At 41.9% G+C, this 20118-nt stretch overlaps 2 protein-coding genes across 15 annotated transcripts in view; both read left to right on the top strand.

The window, feature by feature from the left end:
* LOC124138722 (trichohyalin-like) overlaps window positions 1–20118 on the top strand; it is a 147268-nt gene that overhangs the window by 47470 nt on the left and 79680 nt on the right. The window lies entirely within an intron of this gene.
* On the top strand, window positions 2245–18652 carry LOC124138721. The gene is made up of 2 exons (XM_046505545.2): window positions 2245–2433; window positions 8809–18652. Exon 2 carries the CDS (start codon window positions 9200–9202, stop codon window positions 17804–17806), a length of 8607 nt encoding a protein of 2868 aa, XP_046361501.2. The 5' UTR covers window positions 2245–2433; window positions 8809–9199; the 3' UTR covers window positions 17807–18652.

The raw sequence follows: 20118 nt of genomic DNA, 5'->3' as shown, positions 1-20118 counted from the left end.
GATCTTAATGCTACAACTATCGTAAGTCTATGTTAAAGTATGGGAGGTCAATCATCTTAGCGCTAAGACTGTCGTAAGTCTATATGTTAAAGTGTGGGATTTGCGGTCATCTTGGGGCTACGACTGTCATAAGTCTATGTTAAAGAATGAAATGTCATTCATCTTAGTGCTATGACTATCGTAAGTCTATATTAAAGTATGAGATGTATGATTGTCTTAGGGCTATGACTATCGTAAGTCTATATTAAAGTATGAGATGTACGATCGTCTTAGCACTATGACTATCTATGTTAAAGAATGAGATGTCATTCATCTTAGTGCAATGACTATCGTAAGTCTATATAAAAGTATGAGATGTACGATCATCTTAGCGCTACATTACTGTCATAAGTTATTGTACGTAGGGAATTACGATCATCTTTAAGCACTTCGTTCTGTGGAATGGATCTCAGGGATTTACAGGGGTCTATTTGTGATTATTTGGTACTCACAGCCCTGCTTTTGGAGATACCACTCATAAAAATAAGGTTCCTGGTGTGCCACTCTACCAACAACCTATACAATATAAAGTATTTGTAAATCCTCATTCAAATTATAGCTCGCTGCAAATAGCTGTCATATTTGTGATGTAGTGTTATGCACACTCAAATCACTCACTCACTCACTCACTCACTCACTCACTCACTCACTCACTCACTCACTCACTCACTCACTCACTCACTCACTCAGTTCAAATATTCACATATACCTTTTTGCACCCCATGGAGTCCAAAGTATTTGCTTCCATTCTCAGTTTTTATTACATATAGGGTGTTGTCTAGTCAGACACTTATTCCTCTTTCTTCTAATAGCCACAATAATGATCAGAACTAGAGATTCTGTTCAAATAGGTTAGACAGTCGTAATGCTAAGATCGTCTTCAGAAACTCATGCTTACATGTTGTTAGAGACAACTAACATTAGGTGGTCAGGATCACTGACTTCACTGATCAGTCCTCTGACGTATTCCACGTTTCCATGGTCGCAGAATATTTTGCAGAATTGTACTCTTGATGCAGAAATGTACCCATCGGAAAATCCCTTTTGTGCAGAACTTACAAAGTATTTTACGGAATTGGTGAACTACACTGCAGAAATTAACAATGTGAAATGGAAGCGTGGCCTCAGTATGTGAAAGTTTCAGGTCAACATGGGAATTAATTGTTTTTGTATTTCTGTATTACTTTATATAATGATTTGAAATTATTCTATTATTTGTGTAATTTTAGAATAATGGGAGAACCTTCTATGATATATTCTTTTAAATGAACATGTTCAAATCAATATTATGGTTTTCTTTTTAAGTGAATCCAACTTTTATATGGTGATGACAGGAAGCATTGTCTAATGGTTTCATGCGGTGACTGTCAGTTCACAAATCAGGGGCACGGGCGGCCCAGCCATTAAGGCGCCGCGATTCGCTGTGCAGAGTTGCGTCCCTTGGGCACGCCAGAAACCTATGATTGTGGGTTCGAATCCCGGTTCACCCCGATTATGTTTCTAGGTTTGTCAGCACCTTACCCGTGATCGTGGGTTTCACAGAAGTGGTAAACATCTGAGACCTGCATCACTTTGGGCTTTTCTCCCACGTTAAACTGACACGCTGCGATATAACTGGAATACTGTCAAAAGCGGCGTTAACCGAACTCACTCACTCAGTTCACAAATCATGGAGAAAATAGAGTTGATAAAAAAATTAGCTTAAGAGATTGCTGAATTTATAGGAGAGTATTTAAAAAAAAATTAATTTAGCAGCGACTGGTTGATGCATGCCATTGTATCCCAATTGCATGGGTCAATGATCATTATGTCAGTCACTGGATTGTCTGGTCCAGACTCGATTATTAACATACTGACATAAAAAAACTGGAATATTGCTGAGTGGAGAGTTCAACAAGAAATAAAAAATCATATCCAGAGTGCTAATTCCATACCCCAGGAAGAGCAGAAATGTGAGACTGATTGGGAATGTCAGCTGCTCATACCCAGTGGCCGAAGTGGCACTTGTCAGTCAATCTTGGAATCCATACTACCACGGACACTGGCAATCACCCAGTGTCTCCACAAGTATTAGCATACACGTCACAAATGTCGTGACCAGGTGATTACCTTTATCAAATAATTTGCCTTTGTTTCACCACCTGATCTGGAATAGATGATTTAACGATTACCATGGCAACACATCAGTTGCTATCATGTTGTTCATACAGTGCTGCTTTGTGAAGCAGCGGGAGGGTTGTCAGTTGTATGGAATGGTGTGAATTGCAAACCAAGGTCATGACGGTGATCATGACATGAATTGAATGATGGCGGAAACATACTCTGCTTGAGTGTACTCTATTATGGGATGTGATTGGGCACCCAGCCATGGAAACTCCTACTTACTCACTCCATGTACGTATAATGATTTTTGTGTGTTTGCTGTATTACATCTGCTCCAATTTCTTAGGATAAAACACTGAATAGTTGTTCAATTGATATCGTGATTACAACCAGACAGAATTTCTTACATGAGTGTGATGTAATGACAGGATATGACATGACTCCATGTTTTACCCTCTTTAGAGAACAACAACAACTTTGAAACCATTGAAAGATGGATGGCCTTTTTCTTCTTGCTTCTTGGGTTCAAAATTTGCTTATTATAGACTAATATATGAATACAGACTATCTCAACTGGTTTAACTTGTGTTCAGTGCTAACTGTCATTGGGTGATTTCATGGGTAATTAAATAGGTTCCGGAGAGAAGACTGAGAATTGGAGTATTGTTGCTCTATAACAGTTTCTATTTCCTACATGTATGACATATGAGGAACTGGCTTTTTGTGTGATGATTAGCACGTTTCTAGATAGTGTAAGTCCTTCGTTGTGAATCATGGTATTGATAATTTGGGCCAGCAAGGTGTGAGGCATAGTAGTTAAGGTGGCCTGTTTGGTTCACTAGTTTTGCCAGATTTCATTAACGTATGATCTCTTTCCATGTTTGCAAGTCTCTTTTCATCAATTGCATGTTTGGGTTAATAACAACATCAATTCAAAGGGTATGCCAAGGATGTGTCCAAAAATCAGATTTTTTAGTTCTTTCATGGCTTTATGCAGTTTCATTTGAGTAGACGTTGGACCCATGCATATTTTCACTTCCAAATACTTTCAGAACAATATTTCAAACTTCACCTGAACTTTGGCAAATCAATGGGACCTTCCCTTTTAGCCTGCAATAAAAGTTATACTGAAACTGCTATTGTGATGTACAAGAGTAGGTGAGATGGGTATGATGCTGTTTTGTTTACCGGTAATTACCAGTTTTTTACCGGTAAAATTTGGCTTGGACCGGTAATTCATGTGACTGCCAGTCCCTGTGGACCGGCAAATAATGTACCTTATAAATCTTTGTTGTTGAACAAAACAGGTGATATTCATATAAGTACATTTTGCGTACAAAGTCAGCTTGTCTGTTACCATCAGGGTTTCCCCTTGTCTATTTCTCGGTTAAATATCCATTTGTAGTGACTTCGTCTCAAAATATTATAAAAAAAAGAGAGAAAATTGTGACTGGAGTTTGTGTGAATGACGTAAAGATCTCAGTTATTTCAGAGATTACATCTTTGCACTGAACAAGATGTTGAAAGAATTAAAACCAAATAATTTTCAAAGAAAACATGACAGCAAAAGATGGGGTGGGGTTGCCAAAGTTTATCACAGCTATAGAGAGGGGGGGTCATGAAAAAATTAAACCATACTAAAAAAACATCATTTAGTATTTAGCGACTGGTAATTTATTAAGGGGGGGGACATGAAAGGATGTTGCATATATTTGGGGGATCAGCCAAATATCGGGGGCATTTTATCGGGGGCGTCTAAGGCGCCGCGATTCGCTATGCAGAGTTGTGTCCCTTGGGCATGCCAGAAACCTATGATTGTGGGTTTCGAATCCCGGTTCACCCCAATTATGATTCTAGGTTTGTCAGCACCATACCCGTGCTCTTGGGTTTTACTGAAGTGGTAAACGTCTGAGACCTGCATTACTTCGGCCTTTCCTCCCACATTAAGCCGACACGCCGTGATGTAATTGTAATACAGTTGAAGCCTTTTGGTGATCGGCAGTGCCCAGAATCCCAGGTGCTTTCATCACGTCAACAGAGAAGCACTGCCCACACACTACAGCGCCTCTGCAAATGCGTGGATGACAGCCAAGATTTTTGAAGATTGGTTTTTCCACAAGTTTGTCCCAGCTGTCCGTGACCATCTCCGATCACGGAACTTGGAGGAGAAAGCCATCCTCCTATTGGATAACTGCCCCGCCCATCCCCCAGCAAGTACATTGCAGTCGCATGATGGACTAATAAAGGCATTCCTATTGCCGAAAAACACGACCTCCCTCATTCAACCGCTCGACCAAGGGATAATCAAAGCATACAAGGCACATTATCGTAGATTCTTAGTGAGTGCGTTGGTGGATAGAGGATTGGACCCCGTTGCGTTCCTGAAGACAGTCACAGTGAAGGATGCTGTTCTTCACACATCCAAAGCCTGGATGAAGGTGATGCGAGCCACCATCAACAACTGCTGGATGAAGGGACTTGGGCCAGCATTCGGGGTTGACGAAGATTTTGTGGGGTTTCAGGAAGAAGATGTCATCGATGCTGTACAAAAGTTCCGCGACTATGCTAAGGAGAACAGCATCGATGTATCCCAAGAGACGGCCATGACGTGGAACGCGTGCGACGACAACCTGCCGATTGCCGAACTTCTCAACGACCAAGAGTTGGTTGCCGCAGCAATGCCCGTTGAAATCATCGACGATGAAGAGGAAGAGGAAGACGGTGACAGTGAAAACAGTGTACAGCCAATGGCATCCTTCGTGCGAGATGCCATTAATGGGGCCGAGCTTTTATTGCGGCACTTAGAAAAAAGTGACAAATACGAACAGCTTCATGTGATGCAAGTCGGCTGAATACTGTCACAACTGAGAAACGAGGAACGTGACAGTCAGAAACAATAAAAAATTAGTGACTTTTTTAGTAAATAGAAATGTGTTCATACATTACGTCATGTACACGCACCATTTGCATATCAAGAATTTTGAGTGCAATTTTCCCTTTGGATAATTATCATTATTAACAGAACTAAATATATCTCTTATCCACTCAAATCTACGTTTGTGTTTGTGTTTGATTTTTATAAATCGCTCAAATAACCGTGTAGTTAGGCACGTCATGTCAATGTACATTGTACATAAAGTGCATACAGAGAGCCGGCCGTGTCATTGACACGTCATTATTTATTAACCAATCACAGCCTTGGTTGCACATTAGTTTCGTTACAAGGCTGGTTTGGCTTTGTAATGTACTGTCATTGATCGATAATGTGAGTAGGTCGGCGATCGGACCAATTTTCTCCCGAAAAACTTAAAATATAATAACACATATTTAGATTCTACATGTATAACATCCAGTCGTAAAATAATACAGACTACTTTGATTAATTTACACAAAGTATTTTTATTTTTTTACGCATGCAGTTTGAATCATCATCCACGATCAGTGTTACATAGATCTACATGTCCCATGCCACTGTGAAATAATTGTGCCACTGTTCCATTCACTACCATCATTACATAATGTGAACCTCAGCAAGGAATATCTGTACAATGCTCTTTCCTACACCGCGGGGTCAGTTTCTTGGACCCCGATGACAGCGGTATATCGAGGGATCACTGTACTGTTCAAAAAGCGGCGTTAAACCCAACACACTCACATGCGATACAGTCCTGACCTCACTGCTCCCCATTACCAATAATATATTGCCAGTCCCCATATAGTAAGAAATGACTTATTCTTTGTTTCTATTGTCATACACTGTAGGTTTTGCATACTTACCATTTATTTATATTAATAGACTGCCTCCATGGTCTAGTGGATAGATCATCTTCCCTGAGAGTGGAAGGTCAGTGGTTCAATCCCCTGATGTGTCATACAAAATGATGTTAAAAGATGGTACTTGTTACCCAGTCTGGTGCTCGGCATTAAGGGGCTGAAACAAGGACTGGTCTGAGTCACTATACTGTGTCTGAGTGGGCATCCATGTATTGCATGGTATCTCAATGGGCCAGCACTATAAAACCGGCTAAGTCCTGACTAGCACAAGCAGCCACACACACTTGTATATGCAGCTGTATAAGTCGCTTCTTACAACAAGCAGGAGGGTTGCTGGAGACCTGTTCTAACCTGGATCTTCATGGAGGTGAGCAGCAACTGATGGCCATGGTGGAGACATCCTGCATGCTCAATGTGATTTGTTTGTCTGTTTGTTGTTTAATGCTGCACTTAGCAATATTCCAACTACATGAAGGTGGTCAAATTTTCAAGTCAATCTCAAATCAAAGCCATATTTGAAGATCAACTCTTCATGTTTCTGGTGTCCTGTTATAAGTGAGTGAGTTGGGTATTCCAGATATATCACAGCGTGTCAGCTTAATGTGGGAGGAAAGCTCGAAATGATGCAGGTCTTAGTCGTTTACCACTTTGATGAAACCCATGAGCATGGGTATGGTACTGACAAACCTGGAAACAACAAAGTTGGCGGGGGATATAGAAACGGACTCCATCCGTACGTCCATCCGTCACGTTTCGTTTCCGGAGCATAACTCAGAAACCGTTCAATATTTTTTCATGAAACTTTGCAGGTTTGTCAGGTACATGCTGAACTGGTGCCTTTTGCTATTTAGAAATTTTAGAAATTTTTATTTTTACGTTTCCATGGTAACAAGATGGACATAGGTTCCAAACACATCTTTTTTTAACAATTTCCATGACAACTTCCACCTCGGTTAGAAAAGGTTAGGGTTTGTTTAGATTTAATTATGTCATAAATTCTGCAACAGGGGCGGGGGATATAGCCACGTTAGTGGCAAACTCTTGTTACCTTCCTAATGGCCATCTCAGCCTTAACTAATCAATACCTGTTGAATCTGATGTATGTTTCAATCCCACTATTCCTGCCTCTGTTATTGATCGGCTATGTTTGTTACATTAGCAGTACAGTTGGTCACATGACTTGTGCTGCCACGCCCTGTACATAAGTGTTAATTTGCTCCAAGTCACTAAGAACATGGAACATGGATACTAGGATGCAGTCCGTTCTCTTGAAACGATTCATGACGAATCTGATTAATATGGCATGACAGAGGATATTTGTGTTAAGCTTGCTGTCACTATGAGGTATGGAGTGATCGTTCGTTTATTTCTGGTGTGGCATCGCTGATTGCATGCTGTCATCGACTAAGAGATGTTTATGTGAATCACAGGCTATTATAGTTTGACAGGTGAACACTGTCAGAATGGCATAGGTGTTTGTTTTAGGATTATGACTGCTGATTCCGATGTTTGTTCAGAATGTCCAAAATGGTCAATTTTCCATTTCACAAATGTAGTGGTATGGTAACACATAACAATATTCTATTATATGTAAGAATTCAGATAACTTTGTTTTATATGAGGGAACACGGACATATATGATGAACTCACACATGTAATGAACATGTTACCTTCACAAAATTGTCTTTGTCTGTTGATTGCCAGATTCCTGTCTTAACATATGACCATGCACAAATACACATCTGGTCCAATGACATGTTGTTCAATAGTTTACTGCTTAGAGTGATTTTGTAAGTGTTTATGGTCTAATTATTTGCTTGTTTGACAAAAGTAACTCATTTGACAGACAAAATTCTCCTTTCTTCCTTTTCTATCACTTTTGATCTTGCTTTCTTTGTCAAATTTCCTTCTTTATCAGTCATATATACTTTCTCAGTCATATTGCCTTCTTTCTCCTTTATATTTCCTTTTCTGTACTATTTATTCTTTCTCCATTATGTTCCGTTCCCTCCATTATATATCCTTCTTTCTCCATATATTTCCTTCTTTCTCCATTACATGTCCTCCTTTCTCCATTATATATCCTTCTTTCTCCATTATATTTCCTTCTTTCTCCATTATATATCCTTCTTTCTCCATTATATTTCCTTCTTTCTCCATTATTTATCCTTCTTTCTCCATTGTATTTCCTTCTTTCTCCATTATATTTCCTTCTTTCTCCATTTTTATGTTCCTTCTCTCTCCATTATATATATATATCTTTATCCATTATATATCCTTCTTTCTCCATTGTATTTCCTTCTCTCTCCATTATATATATATCTTTCTCCATTATATTTCCTTCTTTCTCCATTATGTTCACCTTTGTTCTGTTATATTTCCTTGTTTCTCAATTATATTTCCTTCTTTCCGTGATATCTCCTTTTTCCGTTATATCCCCTTTCTGTTATATTTCCTTCTTTCTGTTATTTCCTTCTTTCTCTCTCATTTGTCCTGTTTTGACTGACAAACAACTCTCTTTTACCGTCACTCTACTTTCTCTTCATCCTTTTCTTCCTTTCCTGTGAAATCTTCTTTCCCTGACATTCATTCTATCAATTTCCATCTTTCCTTCTGTCTTCTTTCCTTCTTTTTCTCATTTACCTGGGTGTGAGTGAGTTGGGTTTTGCTCTGCTTTTAAGCACTATTCCAGCAATACTACGATGGAAGAACCAGAAATTGTCTTAACATATTGTATACATAAGAGCATAGAAACCTGGGCATGAGAGAACACTTTAATAACTTGGCTACCCATAGGTAGGGCTTTATAGGTCAAGTAGGCCTGTTTCACTGTTTGGATTAAGATCAGAAGATTCATGAAAAGCTAAAATAACTATTTGTCCTGTGTTTCAGTGCCTTGGTGAATGATGGTCACTCATCAAAACCAAAGAATGGTGGACTCTTCTCTTGGGATGATGCTTTCTGGAGGGGAAAGACGTTCTGCACAAGACCTGATTCCTCTTCTTCAACCTTCGAGGAGGTGGAGTCCTTATGCCTGTCCAAGTCTTCCTCATCTGCAGAGTCTGTCAATGAGAAGAGGCTGTCCCTGTCTTCAGCTGTGACTAACTCGTTCACCAGACAGAGCTCCATCACCAGCAACTCTACTGGGACATCCAGTGGGCATTTGGCAGACAGAGATTGTTCTAGTTCTGAGAACAGGTCAAGAGCAGCTAGTTCTGTAGGATCTCTTGTCGATGATTTTGACAGATTTGACTCACCACATCAGTTGTCTGATAATAATTATATGGATAGAATTTTCCAGCGTGTTTTGGAATGGAATGTTGGTGAAACTTCAAGTGATTCTATGAAGTTTAGAAATGTTGGTGCCATTAAAACACGCTCAGCCTCTTCAGGTTTACTAGATTTAAGAGTTACAGCTGATAAGAAAGCACGCCAGAAGGTTTTAATCATCCCAGATGAAGAGGAAGGTGATATTCCTTTTGCTAAATTGAAATTCGCCCATAAACCAGATTTTCAAGAAATAGCTGAGATAAGCTCATTGAAAGAAATGTATCCTGTCAGTCAAAGTGTAAAATTTAGACCTCATCTGAATGGTGATTCCAGTGGAAAAAGTAACCGCAGCTTCAGCATATCCACTTCTTCATTAAGCACAGATGTCTCCTCTTGGCAAGAATCTAACAAGCGAGATGCGTTCCAAAGACGAAACACGTCAAATTTCACTGATTCCAACCATAACCAGAGACAGCACTGCACCAGTGAAGACAATCCTCCCTCCTTCCCTCCTGCCCAACCCCTAGATTACTATCCTCCTTTTAACCCTTTCCTGCCAGTTAATGCAGAACGCATCTTGATCAATCTTGGGTTCAGTGGCTCAGATTGTTTACTGCCAGAAAGGTTCCTCAAGGATTGGTACCAGAAGATGGCCAAAGCACAGAAAGAATGGGGTCAGAGTCAACAGTTCAGTGATTGCCAGGAAAGTGTTGATGAAAATTCTCTACCTAGCATGGGCACATCCGGAAGGACAACTCCAAACCAGGTCTGTTTGTATCCAGAGCATTTTCCAATGAACTGCCTCCCAGGAAAGTCCTTACAACGATCAGCAACAGTTAGCTCCTACCAGTATCCTGAGGGCCTTGACATTTCCACGAAAACGCATTACAAAGAACAAAAACGATTTGGTGCCAGTGGAGAGTTTGGAAGCTCCAAGAGGAGGCGACAGTGGGCAAATACAAGACAAAAGTCTTTGCCACTTTTTCTTGAAACATTGAACGAAGAGGATGAAAGTAGGTCTAGAAGAACAAGCATTGACCAGTTTTCACAATTCAAAGCATTCCTGAAAGAGGAGATGATGTCTGTTAATTCGGGGGGATCAAGTCAGGATAACAACATCGATTCAGACAGTGACTCATCAACTTCCGCAGCCTTGATTAACTTTTCCAAAAGTGTTTCTGAAATCCCTGAAGCAGGTAAACAAGATGACAACAAGTGTATGCCTAGTATAGCGATTTCAACAATGTCAGAAGTAGATCAGAAGGAAAAGAAAGTTGCACATGAACACATCAGTCACGAAACCCTTCCTTCTACAGACAGCCTAGAAGTAGCAGATATCATGCAGTACCAGCAAAACAAGAATAATGGAGCAGGGCCTCTTGAACCAGCAATGGTGTCTATTGTGTTGGAGGATGTGGATGGTAATGTAACAGACAGTATGTGCAACAGTACATCTTTCCTCAGTGTTGACAACCTGCATATCCCTCTTTCCGGGTCTTCCTCTACATCACCAATACTGTCCCCTGTGACTGTTATTGAGGTAGGAGGACTTGATAACCAGATGGATAGCCTGGATACAGATGAAAGTACATCAGTCTCAAAGGAAACTGACAGCCTGGCAAGCAACAAGGGAAGTTTTGATAGTGATCGTAGCAAATCTGAATCACGACCTGATGATTGCAAGGTGAGTAAGGTTATTTTGGAAGGAAAGGTAATTGGTCATCAGAGTTGCTCATTTCCAAACCCAGCTCTGAAGGACATTACCAAAGAGAGGAGTGAAGCTAGTGCAAGCCAGTGTAGTTTTGTTCAAGTTGATGATGGAAGATTGTCACCCATTGTAACATTTCCTTCGGTTCAAGTTCTGCAGGAGTGGTTTGATGGGACAACTGATTACTACATTGCTCAGGATAGAAGTGTTCAGTGTGAGATGGAGGCCGGAATGTTTCAGGCCCTGGATGAAGATGTTCATAGTGTACATCTCCAAGACACACAAGCAGAACAGTATACTCAGACTGATCCGGAACAACTGTTCTCAAAGAGTCTTTCAGACAAATCTTCACAAATATCAACACAAACGGTGTCGTGTTCTGTTCAGACTACTATTGACACTGTGGAAGATGATGATGAAGATTGTCAGTGGTTACATCAGAAAGTTCTTGCCAGCACTATGATTTGTCGAAACAAATGTGGACTGAAACATGATGCTGACAAAACAGTAACCACTACTCCTCCTTTGATGGCATTAGATCATATCCTAGTTCCTCCTAGAGACAGGAGACACAGCATTACTGATGACTGGGTAATCTCAAACTTTCGAGCTCAATCACAATCAGAAGAGATGAGTATTAATCTTGAGACTGATATCAGTGAGAAAAAGCATGGGGCGGATGAAGAGAATAAACCTACAGTGTATCCAGAGGTTCCTGTAGAATCAGAGTTCACTTCAGATTCCACTGATGGAAAGACAGGCTCACAGTGTAACGATCAAAAGGAACTAATGCTCAATGAAGATGGATCTCCTATGACTAAACTTGATATTTTTGCGAATGAGTTCTTAACAGGAGCTGAAGAGAAGTGTTCACAGCTGAGGTTAGCTTCAGATACGTCATTTCCTGATAGTGAAAGAAGGCATTCTTTACTGTCGTCTACCCTCAGTAACGACAGTTGGGGAACCCAAAATACAGTTATCTACATGCCAAAGCCACATAGAGCATTATTATCCATGTGTAATGATTCTGAAGTAGGCGACATAGACTCGGGTCAAACTATAACACACAAGAACCACAATGGAGGTGTCGAGAGCCCTTTTTCTACAACCTTGGAAACTTTCCAAAAGATTAACACTGATAAGAAGAATTGTGAACCATATTTAAGAAACTCAAGTGATTCCTTAAGCTTGAGTGTTGATAAGGATGATGATGTTGGTTCTTCAGCTATTTCGTCCTCTATGTCAGTGCAGTCTGACTGGGAGATAGATGATATCAGTGGTCTTGATTCTGCAAGTGAAGCAGATAGTGATGGAAATCTCCCCAAAATTGTTATGGATTCAAAAGAAACAGTTTACATCATGCATGGAGAAATGGAGATGGAACTAATTGATAGATGTATTGATTCATGTACAATTGTAAAGAATAAAGAATTCTTACATGAAAAGAAACATTGTGAACCACAGTTTGGGGTGTTTGGTCTTGATGGAATTGGAGAAACAGAGTTAAATGTTGCACTGGAGGAAAATGATTTTGGATTCAATAACAGATTTGAACAGGTATCTTTGGAAAGTGGTAATATACCCAAAGATGTTAAAGATGTGGATAGAAATGACTCAGATAGCAGTTTATCTCAGAATAGTGGGTTATGTCAAGGGGAAGTATTATCAGGGAGCAATGACTGTGAAAATGGAAGAGGAAGGAAAGCAATGACTGTCCAGAAAGCTGATGCAAAAAAGAAATTTCTTTCTCAATTCTTTATCAATACGTACACTCAGAATCTTTCAGAGAATGTGTCTGAACGTCGTCCACCAACAGTTGAGAAAAATTATAACAAGCAAAATACTTATTGGAAAAGTAGTTCCGGATCACATTTGGGTTTATCTCAAGTGAAACAAATGACAACAATATATGAGTCTGATCATTCTGAGTCGGAGAGTGGTGATGGCTGTAGAGCCCTCAGAGGGAGCAGACATCCAGACATCAAGAAGAGCTGTACATGGAGTGGCAGCCACTTGCCCAAGTTTCTGCCACCAGGCAGCCGGTCCCTGACTGATATGACTGGTGAGAATAGTATGGAACAAGGCTTTGCACAGTTGGCACGGAAGGCCTTTATTTCTCAGAAAGCAGAAAGAGTTACATCTCCCTGTGAATCTTCAGATGGGGAAGCTGGTTATGGGTCAGGACTGAGTGAAATTCAAGACAATACTTGTAATGCAGCTAAACCCATTTCAAGCTCTTTCAATGAGATTCGGTCTGAAAGTGGAGTTTACCGAACACTGTCTAATGACTCTATAGAACACAGTATGGAACGGGCAGAAATGGAGGACTCTCCCCCAGAACAAGATGTGTTGCAAATCTATCAGGCCACATCTGAACAGGAACATACACATATGTATTCTGATCAGAAGAAAGAGGCCAGATATATCTCCTCTAAAACATTTATATTCAGTCCAACAGTTAGTGTGAATGCTGCCAACAGTGAAAGTCAGATGGTGAGTAAGGTATGTATGGCAGCACCTGGAGGTTTTCAGTTGAATGAAGACAATTCATTCATACCTATTGTTTCTGCTATCACTACAAATCCCCAGACCATGCTTACAAGCAGTTCTTTGAGAAGGACTGTCTTCCCTAGACAGAAAGGTATTTCTTCTGTTAAACATGGCAATATCTGTACAGCTCCAAGCTCTAATAAAGTCTTAATGACTTCAAAAATAAAGATGCGCCTTGTGACATCATTGAATTCAAAATCAACATCATCCACCAACAGCTTTTCACCAATCACCCCTTCATCATCTCGGGATGACAATTCTGTTGAAACTTCTTCCTGTTCCTCCAGCTCTAAATCATTCGTTACAGAACAAGAGTCTTTAAGGACAACTACACCTGATCAAGTGGAAACCACTAACAGTACAGCAGAGGATGAGGTAATGGTGCAGTCGGTAGGCCCTGCACAAACTGAAGCATGGCTATATTCCTCATCTGGACCACAAATGAATACATCAAATAATATGAGTCCTGACAGGATAACAACAAGGCAGAAAAGTGTCGAGTTCAGTTTTAAAAAGGGTTGTTCCAAAAGTGAAATAACACAAGGAGATTTACTAGAATCTTCTCCTTATAGAAATTCTTATTCCAGTATGCAGATGTCTCCTAGCATTGACAAAGAGAACCTTGCAGTTGACATCCTTAATGCTGAAGACAATCAAAGCAAATTCCAGGATTGTAAAACAGACAAGCCTGAAGATGTATCAGTTCATAATATGAACAATAAACATTCACTCAGGTCGCAAGATGCAGAGCAGGCTCTACATTACCAAGGCAGATCTTCAACTCATGTGCTGCGTGAATCTGAAGCCTTTAATTCAAACGGAATTCCATCTCAGTGCCTTTCCCAAACTAACAATATTTCCGTGCGGCATCCCAGTTTGGAAAATCCACATGGTCTCTCCTTCAATGATTTAAGTACAGAAATACACAGTATAAGGCAGGAAAGGGAGGAGGGAAAGCGACATAGTGTTGAAGATGGACTTGGGAGAGTACTGAGATCTATTAAGATTCAGCTAAAGCCTGTGGAAGGTGATTTTGAGTGTAAAGAGTTGAGCCTAATCCCTGGTTTTAAGCTTCAGCAGGGCTACAAGGAAAGGCAAGAAAATCCCCTTGTGGCTGAACCACCACCGGCAGACTCTGATAGACCACACAAGTCCCTGGTGGCTGGACCACCACTGACAGACTCTGAAAGACTACACAAGTCCAGGGTGACTGGACCACCACTGACGGACTCTGATAGACTACACAAGTCCAGGGTGACTGGACCACTACTGACAGACTCTGATAGACCACACAAGTCCCTGGTGGCTGGACCACCACTGACAGACTCTAATAGACTACAGAAGTCCTTGGTGGCTGGACCACCACTAACAGACTCTGATAGACCACACAAGTCCCTGGTGGCTGGACCACCACTGACAGACTCTGATAGACTGCACAAGTCCCTGGTGACTGGACCACCACTGACAGACTCTGATAGACTACACAAGTCCCTGGTGACTGGACCACCACTGACAGACTCTAATAGACTACACAAGTCCCTGGTGACTGGACCACCACTGACAGACTCTGATAGACCACACAAGTCCCTGGTGGCTGGACCACCACTGACAGACTCTAATAGACTGCAGAAGCCCCTGGTGACTGGACCACCACTGGCACACTCTGATAGACCACACATGGCCAGGGTGACTGGACCACTACTGGCAGACTCTGATAGACTACTCAAGTCCAGGGTGACTGGACCACTACTGGCTGACTCTAATAGACCACACAAGTCTCTGGTGGCTGGACCACCACTGACAGACTCTGATAGACTGCACAAGTCCCTGGTGACTGGACCACCACTGACAGACTCTGATAGACTGCACAAGTCCCTGGTGGCTGGACCACCACTGACAGACTCTGATAGACTACACAAGTCCCTGGTGACTGGACCACCACTGACAGACTCTAATAGACTACAGAAGTCCCTGGTGGCTGGACCACCACTGACAGACTCTGATAGACTACACAAGTCCCTGGTGGCTGGACCACCACTGACAGACTCTGATAGACCACACAAGTCCCTGGTGGCTGGACCACCACTAACAGACTCTGATAGACTACACAAGTCCCTGGTGGCTGGACCACCACAGACAGACTCTGATAGACTACACAAGTCCCTGGTGGCTGGACCACCACTGACAGACTCTAATAGACCACACAAGTCCCTGGTGGCTGGACCACTACTGGCAGACTCTAATAGACTACACAAGTCCCTGGTGGCTGGACCACCACTGACAGACTCTAATAGACCACACAAGTCCCTGGTGGCTGGACCACCACTGACAGACTCTGATAGACTGCACAAGTCCCTGGTGACTGGACCACCACTGGCACACTCTGATAGACCACACATGGCCAGGGTGACTGGACCACTACTGGCAGACTCTGATAGACTACTCAAGTCCAGGGTGACTGGACCACTACTGGCAGTCTCTGATAGACCACACAAGTCCCTGGTGACTGGACCACCACTGACAGACTCTGATAGACTACACAAGTCCCTGGTGGCTGGACCACCACTGACAGACTCTAATAGACTACACAAGTCCCTGGTGGCTGGACCACCACTGGCAGACTCTGATAGACTACACAAGTCCCTGGTGGCTGGACCACCACAGACAGACTCTAATAGACTACACAAGTCCCTGGTGGCTGGACCACCACAGACAGACTCTGATAGACTACACAAGTCCCTGGTGGCTGGACCACCACAGACAGACTCTAATAGACCACACAAGTCCCTGGTGACTGGACCACCACTGACAGACTCTAATAGACTACACAAGTCCAGGGTGGCTGGACCACTACTGGCAGACTCTAATAGACTACACAAGTCCCTGGTGGCTGGACCACCACTGACAGACTCTGATAGACCACACAAGTCCCTGGTGGCTGGACCACCACTAACAGACTCTGATAGACTACACAAGTCCCTGGTGGCTGGACCACCACTGGCAGACTCTGATAGACTACAAAAGTCCCTGGTGGCTGGACCACCACTGACAGACTCTGATAGACTACACAAGTTCCTGGTGGCTGGACCACCACTAACAGACTCTGATAGACTACACAAGTCCCTGGTGGCTGGACCACCACTAACAGACTCTGATAGACCACACAAGTCCCTGGTGGCTGGACCACCACTAACAGACTCTGATAGACTACACAAGTCCCTGGTGGCTGGACCACCACTGGCAGACTCTGATAGACTACACAAGTCCCTGGTGGCTGGACCACCACTGACAGACTCTAATAGACTACACAAGTCCCTGGTGGCTGGACCACCACTGGCAGACTCTGATAGACTACACAAGTCCCTGGTGGCTGGACCACCACAGACAGACTCTAATAGACTACACAAGTCCCTGGTGGCTGGACCACCACAGACAGACTCTGATAGACTACACAAGTCCCTGGTGGCTGGACCACCACAGACAGACTCTAATAGACCACACAAGTCCCTGGTGACTGGACCACCACTGACAGACTCTAATAGACTACACAAGTCCAGGGTGGCTGGACCACTACTGGCAGACTCTAATAGACTACACAAGTCCCTGGTGGCTGGACCACCACTGACAGACTCTGATAGACCACACAAGTCCCTGGTGGCTGGACCACCACTAACAGACTCTGATAGACTACACAAGTCCCTGGTGGCTGGACCACCACTGGCAGACTCTGATAGACTACAAAAGTCCCTGGTGGCTGGACCACCACTGACAGACTCTGATAGACTACACAAGTTCCTGGTGGCTGGACCACCACTAACAGACTCTGATAGACTACACAAGTCCCTGGTGGCTGGACCACCACTAACAGACTCTGATAGACCACACAAGTCCCTGGTGGCTGGACCACCACTAACAGACTCTGATAGACTACACAAGTCCCTGGTGGCTGGACCACCACTGGCAGACTCTGATAGACTACACAAGTCCCTGGTGGCTGGACCACCACTGACAGACTCTGATAGACCACACAAGTCCCTGGTGACTGGACCACCACTGACAGACTCTGATAGACCACACAAGTCCCTGGTGGCTGGACCACCACTGACAGACTCTGATAGACTTACCTGGCAGGCCAGACAGAATGAGAAGGAAGAGAAAGAGGTGAGGCTTGGTCCAAGGAGTGGAAAGGCCCTCAGTAGTGGTCTCGAGAAAAGGAGGCCTGAATCTGCTGTGTCTGACATTAGGTCCAAGTTTGAGCCTAGAGACATCACCCCAAGTCACAACCAATCATGTGTGTCCACTCCAAAGAGACCAGTTAATACATATATCATGAAGCTTGCCAGCAAGTTTGAATATAGCTGACATTAGGTTCTATTTTGTAGACATGAATTGCTTTAATTTCATTTGTGGTGTTCATAAAAGGAAGCCAGAAGAAACAACAGTGTATATTTCTTATTATTTAATAACCTGCCATGTTGGAAACACTAACATTGTCAACTCTTTGTAATATGTTACCCAACATTCCTGTAATGATTTTTATATTAGGCCAGTCACAATGAAATGATTATAAGAATTTGAGCTGATATTTTCCAAGAACGGCAGGAAGCTTGTTTCTTCATTTTATTTTATTTTATTGTTTTGAATGGCTCTGTTGGCCCTAGCCATGTTTCAGCCAAGTAATGTAAGCTGCTAACCACAGGATGCTTCATAAGACTCGGGCGGTGGGGTTTGATTCCTGACATGGGTACAAGGTGTGAAGCCCAATTCTGGTGTCCCCCAGCATGATATTGCTGTAATATTGCGTCAATCCATACTCACTCACTCACTTCATAAGAGTGAGTGAGGGTTTTTTTGGAAATGAAGTTGGCAGTCGAAATTCTAAGGATCAATCATAGCCTTTCATAGCCTTTTGTCTTGAATGCAAGAATGAATTTGATTTGATAATTTAGTCATTAATACTTCCCAGTTTTGAAATTTGCCCACAATGTGGTGTTGAAGAGATGACCCCACCTTACAGTTGAGTTATTGAAACTATATCTTCTCTTTCAATTTAAGAAACGAGAGATATGGCAATGAATTGATTATAAAGAGGACAACGTAATTCATATTATCTGTTTATCTATTTTTCTGAACAGCAAAGTATATATTTTTTGTTTCATGTTAACCAGATGTAATTCTTTTTGGTGTTACAAAATGTTCTTTATATCAAAGCAATAAAATTATTTAAAAAAATATAAATTTGGTTCATTATATTATAGTGTATGTACACTGGTGTATATATGAAACACTGGTTGAAGGTTAAAAACCAATCAGATCATTTAATGCATTTCGACATTGGGTACATGCCACACTTCCTGTGAGAAAGGTTTTTGGGAAACATTTTCCATCTAGCCTTGGTCTCCCCTATGATCAACTATTTAGATCTCTGAAAAGTAAGTCATAGATTAAATTATTTTCTTGTCTACACTCAATGTGTCACTTCTTCCATTTCTTTGAAAGTTATTTAAGAATTGACATTCACTTTGTGTGAGTTCATTGGAGTATGATCCTTCATAGAGTGAGGGCCAGACTGTATGGATGTCGGAGCTTGCGACGACGTTCACACAATGTTCGTCCCTCACTCTTTGAAGGTGCATACTCCAATGAACTCGCACAAAATCAAAGTCAATTCTTATAATTTTTTATATCACTATTTCTACATCAAATGATGTAGACCTAGATCCATACACAATTAAATTTAGTACGTGTGACTTCATGTTTACACTGACAGCCATACAGGAACCTGCTGTATCGCGGAATAAAATATTTCCTCAAAACGAGAGGTTACATGAGCGTATGTACGATTATTATGCTCTACAGGAAAAACTTTTGTTGTTCTTTACAACAATATTATTCAAATGATGTCATTGGATGAGGAAGATCTGTTACGAACTACATTAGTAAGTCACAATGACGGCACATCATATCACATTTACATCAAGACCCGTGAAGATCTGGGGTAGAATAGGTCTTCAGCAACCCATGCTTGCCGTATAAGGCGACTCTGCTTGTCGTAAGAGGCAACTAAGGGGATCGAGTGGTCAGGCTCGCTGACTTGTTTGATGCATGTCATCATTTCCCAATTGTGTGGATAGATGCTCATGATATCAATCACAGGATTGTCTGGTCCAGACTCTATTATTTACAGACCGCAGTCATATAGCTGGAATATTGCTGAGTGCGGCGTTAAACAACAAACAAACAAGGACAAGAAGTCAAAATAGCTGACACGATAAATATGACGGGAGAAATTTCGGAAATTGTAAATGAACCTGTGGCGGTTACATGTTTTAGTCATCATTGATCAATTGCCCGGTCCTTGAAAGGTGATTGTAAAGATATGGTCCAACAGACACTAATGTAAATTCATAGATTTCTGTAGACCATCACTGTAGTCTAGACACAGATCAAGTCGATACTACGATACTTTGGATGTGCATTTCTTTGTTTTGTTGAGTAGCATGAATCGTAGTGAGGATTTTCATGAACAATCATGCAGTCAAACTCTCTGACGTTTCTCAATGTAAAATAAAACGCTGAGTTCAAGATTAAAGGGTCTAAATGATCAGAAAGAACGCTTCTGTGTGTATTAGTGCTCGAGAAATCCAAGGGCTTCTCCCATGAATGAGGAAGTT

The sequence above is a fragment of the Haliotis rufescens genome, unplaced genomic scaffold (genome assembly GCF_023055435.1).
Source record: "Haliotis rufescens isolate VD_foot unplaced genomic scaffold, xgHalRufe1.0.p SCAF_15, whole genome shotgun sequence".
Lineage (NCBI taxonomy): Eukaryota > Metazoa > Mollusca > Gastropoda > Lepetellida > Haliotidae > Haliotis > Haliotis rufescens.
The sequence above is the reverse complement of the archived record's forward strand: the minus strand, read 5'-3'. Positions and strand labels throughout refer to the sequence as shown.

Excerpts from the sequence above, each read along its gene's own strand:
- LOC124138721 (XM_046505545.2), top strand. The coding sequence starts at position 9,200 with ATGGATAGAATTTTCCAGCGTGTTTTGGAATGGAATGTTGGTGAAACT.